The sequence below is a fragment of the Syngnathus acus genome, chromosome 15, assembly GCF_901709675.1.
Source record: "Syngnathus acus chromosome 15, fSynAcu1.2, whole genome shotgun sequence".
NCBI lineage: Eukaryota > Metazoa > Chordata > Actinopteri > Syngnathiformes > Syngnathidae > Syngnathus > Syngnathus acus.
In genome coordinates this window covers 10,488,694-10,497,125 of record NC_051100.1, presented here as the reverse complement: position 1 = coordinate 10,497,125, position 8,432 = coordinate 10,488,694, and the positions used below count along the sequence as shown (strand labels likewise).

Below are 8,432 nucleotides of genomic sequence, written 5' to 3'. Positions count from 1 at the left end.
AGATTTCCCCTCCAACCTGATTATATTGATTATTTTGTTGTGCTGTGATTTTCATTAAATCATGAGACTCACCCTAAAAGATCATTTACGTGAGATTCACATTTTAAGATAAGTCTCATTCCATTAAGTAGTCGAGATACAAAAAAACAAGCCATCCTTCCAGTTTGGCCAGAAGCTAAAGAGTGGAGGAAATTCCCTTCCATTGTGTATGTAAGAAGAGAATCAAAGCACACAAGTAAAATGTGTAGTTTTGTCCCATGCACAAGATGCAGATATTTTTTTAAATATTTTTTGGGCTGTTCTTTAGTTATCTATTTTTAATCACATATAGAAAAGATCAAAATGATGTCATTATTATTACTGTGATTATTAATTTTTTTATAGTTTTCTAAATGTGGATATCATCCTCTGCCACTTTCTAATTATCAAATATCAAACAAAATCACGAAAATGAAATCATCACAGGTTTTTGAATAGCTGTACTGGTACAAACAAATACACAGTCAAAGGTGGATGCGGTTTTAATTATTTATTTGCAAATGTGACAGGTACATCTGCAACAGAACAGCTTAATGTTGGTCCAAAAGAAAAGAAAACCACATTGATTTTATACTTCTTAAGTGTTTGATTGTGTCAAGGTAAGTTGGGTTCTAGGTTGAATCTAAAAAAAAGGCAGCGGATAATTAGTGTGTCTTTACACTTGGAGCAGTCAATTCAGAAAAGAACTTCACTTCCTAAAGTAAAGCTAAGAAAGGCTTAAAGGTCTGGATAGAGAATGCCATCAAGGTCTACATAAGAAAAGAATTAGCTTGCTATAAAATGTACAAATTTTCAAAAATTTAACTTAATATTCACATTCATATATAAAACTTAGAAAACATGGTTCTGTCAAACCCACTAAAAAATAAGCCATTTATCCCCATTACTGCAGAGAGATCATTTTTAAATTACCATACATTTCAAGGATTACTTAGATATTATCTTCATTATTAATAACATCATATTGAGTTTGTTCTTTCTCCAGACTTACTCATTAATACAAACATCACAAGTCAATAAATTAACATGCAACCTCAGTCCCTGAAAGCCAATACTTAACCATGTGTTACTACTGAGTGAGTGTGAGACAGGTTTTTTTTTTTTTTTTTTTTAGGTTTGTGTGTGATTGTGTTTGTGTGTGTTTTGTGAGTCGAGGCTATGTGCAAACCTGCCTATTGCTCCAAGTTGGGTGGAGGGGAGTGGTGTGAGGTGGGGTAAGTACCTTTTTTATTTTTGAGTCCATACAAAAAATAATTCAATGTAAATATATAATATATATTTATACATATTTGAAGATATTTACAAATATACCCAGAACTACACATTATAGTGTATTTTTTTTTCTCTAGAATAATTGGAAGAGAGAAGTGAAAAAGAAAGGCATCAATATTACAAAATAAACAGGAAAGCAGTTTCTACGTGTGCTCTCCTCTTCCTCGCATTTGTTAGTCAAATCTTGGTCCTTTTCCTATTTTTACTCCTCTTCTTAAAGTTTATATTGGTCCATACATTCCTCCGGGAGTAAATAAACGTCTTGGAATGCCAGCCACTGGAATGGGGTCTCCAAAAATTGTACATACCAAACCTCTGTGTACACATATATATTTAAAGATGTCTCTGTTAGTGTGAAAAATGAGAAATAAGGGCCCTGGAGAATGTCACCTAATCCATTCTAAAAAAGCTCAGCTTGTGTCGGGCCCCTATCCTCTTCTTAAGACACGGGGTCACGTAGGATGTAGTGCATGCAATTGGCAGTGCAACGGCCCTGCTGCCAGCCTGGTCCCAAAAGGGTCCATAAGTCAGCCAGAAGCCAGAAGAGTGGACAAAATGGGGCGGGCTAGAAAGCTGGAAGAATTTCAGAAGAGGTCTCTTTGCTAGGTTTTCAGGCGGGGAGCTCATGTTTTGACATTGCCATTGATGTGCTGATACTTGGGGAGACACGGCTCATCCGGTAAGGGCTCGGGTGAGAAGACAGAGTCATCGCCAGAGGAGCAGGAGCTGCGAGTGTCGGGGAAGATTGGAGAATACTGCTCTGTGGGGGTACACAGGTCCAGATACTCCTGTAGGCACACATGTTGGGACATTGTTATTTTACAAAAGGGACAAAGAGGGACATGCTCGATCTGCTTATACAATAATGACCAAAAACCTCAAGGTGTGTTTCTGAACAGTGAAGACAATTATAATAGCATTTGATTTTGACACATTTGTGTAAGAATGTTATTGCAAAATGACAACTGTGCTGTATACCTATCAATGTGTTTTCAAGACCTATTGCAAACACAATCCAATACCCCCCTAAATTATACCTTATTGTCCATCCATCCATTTCCTGTACCGCTTGTCCCCATAGGGGTTGTGGGCGTGCTGAACTGGTTGCCAGACAATCGTAGGGCACACAGAGACAAACAACCATCCACACTCGCACTCACACCTACGGGCAATTTGGAATGCTCAATCGGCCTACCCACATGTTTTGGGAAGTGGGAGGAAACCAGAGTTCCAGGGGAAAACCCACGCAGGCACGGGGAGAACATGCAAACTCCACAGGGAGCGCCGGAGATGGAATCGAACCCGCACCCTGCACTGTGAGTCGAATGTGCGAACCAGTGCTTATTGTTTTGTAATGAATTATTTTTTTACATGTTTACGTGGCCAAATGATGCATACATTTCAATTGAAATAGCATTGTTGAAAAAGAGCTCTTCATTTAGTTGTGAAAAGCTTGTGTGTTCCTTGTTTTTCCACAACGGTTTCTGGGTCTGCTTGTGAGAGCGACGATTTATTGTGGTTTTCTAGAAAAGAGCGCTGGCTTACATTTTCTTAGCTCAAAAAGAGAATGCTTGCATTCCAAAAGACCTCCACATCTGCCAATGGTTTAGGGCAGAAAGAAGAGTGGGTGGGGGTGGGGGGTTTATTACGTTTCAAAAGTTCAAAATGAAAGTTGGGCTTTTTTGGCTTCAATTCATGGAGTTCCAGAGCTGGGATTAGTTTTGACAGCTTTCCATCTCCTCTGCTCAGCTAGCAGATACCACAAAAGAGAGAGAAGGGAATGGCTTTCGCTATAGGAAGCATGGTCGTGAAGATCAGTCAAATTTACGGGGCCTTGGTGGGCCTGGATCAAAGAATGTAGACATTTTTGTGTGTGCGTGTGGACGGGGTCTTGGCGGGCCTGGATCAAATCATGTAGACAATTTTTGTGTGTGCGTGTGGTGATGGTGGGTGTCATGATTAATACTTTGTAGCCGGGTTATGCTTTCAGAAGATTTTTGCTGAACCTCGCATGCACTCGCGAGAGTACGGTTTAACTTGGATCAGAACTCATGTTACGCTGTGTAGGAACGTATCATATTATTCCCTTTTATTTTGACAAAAGGTCAACTTCCATTTGCCAGGAAACCATAACATTAGCGCTGTGCAGTTTCAAACCACCCTGAATTATTCCAGGAACTTTATGGAAAACCACTGATGCTGCACTAACCTCGTTGGTGCTGAGGGTGAGAATGCGATCCAGATCCTCAACAAGCTGCTTGAAGGTTGGTCGATGGGATGAGATGGCGTGCCAGCAGTCTTTCATCATCATATAGCTGAGAGACACAAAGTCAAAGTTGGTGTATTCAATGAAGCGGGTGAAACCCAAAACAATTTGAGGGTATCATTGGGCATTTATTACCACGGGAGCCTCAATCATTCTTTTCTTCCCCGTCTCTTTTTGTTTCAAAATCTGCCACTCAATGTAACGTATCAGACTTATGGGCTTTCCACAACCAACGTAAATACAGTAAAAAGGTTGCTGAAACATAAATGATTTCTGTACCCTTTGTTTCACTCTAGCAATTTCCAGCTAGCCGTACAAAGCAGTGCCATTGTGTTGTGAGTGAAAGACAGACACTGATAGCAGCCAATGTCAGCTGTGTGACAGAGGACACTGACAGAATGGACCCGGGGAGCCGGAGTAGGCCCCAAGTCATGGATCTGATGGGGCATCATAATGTGCTCGTTTCTACTCGGACATGTGAACGATCGAGGCTTACAGCTCATTGGTGCAGTTGCCGGGCTTGTCCATGCGATGGCCCTCTTTGAGCAGCTTGAAGAGCTCTTCCACGGGGATGCCAGGGTACGGAGAGCCCCCTAAGGTGAAGATCTCCCACATAAGCACCCCAAATGACCACCTGTTGAGGAAGAACAACACAGGCACAATAAACAAGTGCGGCACACAAGATTCACCTGAAGCGTTGGACAATGTCGAAGAATTTGCCGGGCACATACAGAAAGCTTTGAACTCGGAAACAAAAGGCACACTCATTCTACGCCGATGTTATTTTAGAATCAAGGGTGTCAAACTCAGTTTTGGAGCCAGGGATTCCCACAGAGAACTGAATGTGAAAATCATATAAATGTATGATCATGATAATAAAAATAAGTGCTTGAAAATGGGTTGAAATTATGTTTAAAAAATTCAGCAACCTTTTTGAACATCCTCTGAGACACGTTCCGATTTACATGTGCATGTTTCTAGTGTCAATGCCGTCCGTCTGTTATCTTTTGACACCAACCCACTTCCAGAGCCACTTCGGCCTTGGTCTCAACAATGGCTTTTGTGCCTGCCGTGAAAATTATACAGACTAGCATTGTCGAGTCACTGAGCACCAAAACAAACTGGGCCTCCCAAATGGCAGAGGAAAAGGGCAATTGAGCTTTTGATTAACTATTAATGCCTTCCCTGTTGTAAATATCAAGAAGTTCACAATTGCTGATGTGGGGCAAGTTTAGACAGTGTACCCACATAAGATCAGTCTTTCAGCATGCTTAGAAATGCAGATGTATATTTAGCTAGGGGCTAGCGGCATCAAGAAAGGCACAGGCGAGTGGGACTGCCGATCTATCAGTTTCTTCCATCTGTTTACACAAGCCGTACCAGCTTCATGCTGGTCTTTCTTGTTGACACACTTGTCTCTCCTTTCTGGACTACTTTGTAAATGACTCTCAGCACAGTGTCACCCCGTTTCCTGTGCATGTCCGTGTCCATGTGTGTCCATCCTTAACTCAACAAACAAGCATACGCACCAGTAAGACCTTTAAGTTCACCTTGCATATTTTCCAGCCAACAACAGCAAACTAATCAATTGGCATACAATTCCGTGCGTTCCAGTCAAATGTGGGAATCCAATTTCATTGAATTGCTTCAAAAACTACTTTTATCAATAATTAAACATAATGCATCTGTGTCTTGTATTTATCTTTGCCAATCATGTATGGTGACAGGCAGAAAAGTAAGTTGCGCTTCCACTGTCACTACTGATCATTATTATTTCCGTATATACACTTTTTAATGAAAAATTAGTTTGGTGGCTTGTCATGAGATTCTTCAAATGTAAAATGCATGTTGACCCATTAATCTTGGGATCTTGATAACCTGCAAACTTTGATTTTAATCTGATTCAATCTCCCTCTCAGCAAGGACTGTGACCATGAAGCCATCTTTCTGGCATTGAGCTGCAGCAGCCTACATCAACAAGGGATGACTTCCATTGTAATTGATGTATTCATTTAATCTGATGTCATTTGAGGATTGCCTGTGCCTGCTGTTGGTGTTGAATTAAACAGCCCCCCCTACACACACACACACACACTCACACACACACTTGTTTTCATGTCATGTGATGGAACAATCAATTACTGAAACTGAGTGATGAAATGTAATTAGTCGTGAGCGGACTACCTGTACTCCCATGTCCTCTGCTGTTATATGATTGATTAGCGCTGCTCTGTGGAACATGAATGGCATCATGTGTACATGCAGCTATTATTTACAGGCGTGCACGCGCACACATACATAAACTCTTCCAGATGTGGACTGAAAAGAAGTTATTCCAATCCAAAAGCTAACTGGAACGGCTCCGTGTTGAGACTGCTACTAGCGCACGTGTCAAAGACACACAAAGGCATGTGGATGCAAAATCTCTTTTTCTCGAGGTCAGCTTGGAAGGCATTTTACCTAATTTCCACATACACCCTCTGCCGCCTGCGTCTGGTGCAAAAACTTCAAACGACGCTGTCAGGTCGCATACGACTCAAACACCAAAAGGGGAGTAATGCTTTCCCTTTGTTCTCTTTTTAGAATGAGTGCTCTTGAACTTAAAAAAAAATGAAGACAGCGACGGGTCAGCAATTCACATACCAGATGAATGAAAATAAGAATGGTGTGGGTGAAAGATGGTGGGAGGGATTATTTAGAGCATCTTCAAAACGATGAGCCCTGAGTTCAAAGTGAAAGGAAGACAGGGGGCTTGAGCAGGAAGAGGACTGGGATGCAGGCTGCAGCTTTGTTGCACTTAGACGAGTGTGGGGGCCCAAATAGAGGAGGGGCTTCTGAGCTGGGACGACGAAGCAAAATGTGAATCAGTGGGGGAGTAGGTACTGCTGGGTTCTGGGCTCCTTCCAGGCCCCTTTGAAGCTGCTCAGATTAGTAACACGGCATTGGCTACAAGTCTAGCGTGAAATCCTCACTTTTGCCACAAACAGGCCAGCATTGGACCTCTATAGGCAATGAGCGCTCCACCCAACAAACACCTCAAACAAGCCTCCATCTATAACCCTGCAGCTGTGATGACTATGAAAAGTACAGATTGTAGAAAGATCGGTATTGTCTGATGGGGTTAGGAATATATTATTGGCAGGAATTACTTACACATCACTCTGGTGAGTGTAGACCCGGTCAAAAAGCGCTTCGGGAGCCATCCATTTGACAGGAAGACGACCCTGTAGACAAAAAAAAAAAGGGAAGAGTCAAAAAAAAAGATCAACTTTCATTTCTGCTGTGATCAGAATTTTATATTATTTCCCCACTGGGTGATTGTTATTGCAATAGAGGCGTGAAGACAAGTGTCTCGGAAGAGTCATTCCCAGGGGTACATTTAAACTTTTCAGGCAATAGAGCTGATGAACATGTCTTGGATAATCGCTCTTGTGCAATTAAAGAACTGACTGGAAGGCAAAGCTGACCAGCCAGCCACAATTAAGCTGTTTGGTGAACACTTGCATATGTCTTTGCAAACAACAGATAAAGTGAACCCCCATTTATGCCAGGGGGACCCACCTGTAATATGTGACAATTCACAATAGAGAGACAATTTTGAAAAAAAAATTGAATATAGATTTACCCCTCCTGCATGCTTTAAACACATTTCAACTTATTAAAACACACTCAAACTTAAAAGACGTTAACCTTTCTGAAAACATTGGCTGTTCTCTCATTGTTAGACGTATAAATATTGTCAAAACCTAATAAGCTTAAAAGAGAGCAAACAATGCATCCTGATATAGCTGTACTCAAATATTACATGTCGATAATAAAATTATGATACACAAAAAAAGTCAGTATTGTATTCCGACAAAATAAATACGGATTAAACCAAAGCAGCCTAACAATGGCAGCTCTATCTACATGTAACATACGTGATCGTCATTACTGTCACGGCTGCCATTGTCATAATCATCATTAATCTCAACATCACTGCATACTGTTGTTGTTCTCAGCATGATTGTGCATGGAATGAAAAGGCAAGCATGCATACTAAATGAAGGCGTGCGGACCGACTGGGCTGCTCTGCGGTGGGAAAGAAAGACACCACTGGGACGCTATGGAGTTGTCAATTATGTTTAAACTGCTGCCCCTCTCACTGAGTCTCTCTTTCGAGCTAATTGTATAAGTGCCTATGAAACCAAAGGAGGGAGCGGGATAAACAAGGCAGTCTACAGAATCCCGACATTCACAGGCTGCCTGGGAACCCGCGGCTTCTGCCAAGACACGAATCCAAGAAAAGAGTGAAAAAGAAAGATGAGGGAAGAGAGTGAATTTGAAAGATGGGTAAATAAATCACAGACTGCCCCTGTCCCTCAAAGGGAACGATGCCATGTGCGCAACATGCAGGTCCATGACTCACATTGGTTGTCTTTTTATAGTAGTCGATGTTATGGACATCGCGGGCCAAACCAAAGTCAGCGATCTTCATGACGTTGCTCTCTGTGACCAGGACATTCCTGGCTGCCAGGTCTCTGTGTATACACTAGGATGGAGAAAGTGAGAAATGGAGGGGGGGAGGGTACAAAGTGGAAAAAATGAGGGCAAGAGAAGAATAAGACATTTACATCACTCTACAAATAAACTCTGAAATCTCCTGGACAAAAGGTAGCACTACCCTGAATAACATCACACGACAATCACTGCAATTTAAAAGTTTGGATTCTGGCCCCAGATCTGTAGATCACGCATGTGCAAGAATGTGCGCATGCATGTGTGTGTGTGTTGAGTGAGTGTCGCATTCCAACAGTGAGCGAGAGCGTGAGGCTGTCTTTGGACAACATGGCTGCACTACTATTGTGAAGAAAAA

At 41.8% G+C, this 8,432-nt stretch overlaps 1 protein-coding gene across 6 annotated transcripts in view; it reads right to left on the bottom strand.

The window, feature by feature from the left end:
- Nucleotides 1–514: 514 nt before the first annotated feature.
- fgfr2 (fibroblast growth factor receptor 2) overlaps nt 515–8,432 on the bottom strand; it is a 33,703-nt gene continuing 25,785 nt past the window's right edge. For all 6 annotated transcript variants that reach the window (XM_037272618.1, XM_037272620.1, XM_037272617.1 and 3 more), the window contains 5 exons: nt 7,986–8,108; nt 6,731–6,801; nt 4,074–4,211; nt 3,521–3,626; nt 515–2,099 (listed from right to left, as the gene is read on the bottom strand). In XM_037272618.1, the coding sequence (XP_037128513.1) occupies nt 1,935–2,099; nt 3,521–3,626; nt 4,074–4,211; nt 6,731–6,801; nt 7,986–8,108 (603 nt within the window). In that variant the 3' untranslated portion in view covers nt 515–1,934. The remainder of the gene's footprint in view (nt 2,100–3,520; nt 3,627–4,073; nt 4,212–6,730; nt 6,802–7,985; nt 8,109–8,432) is intronic.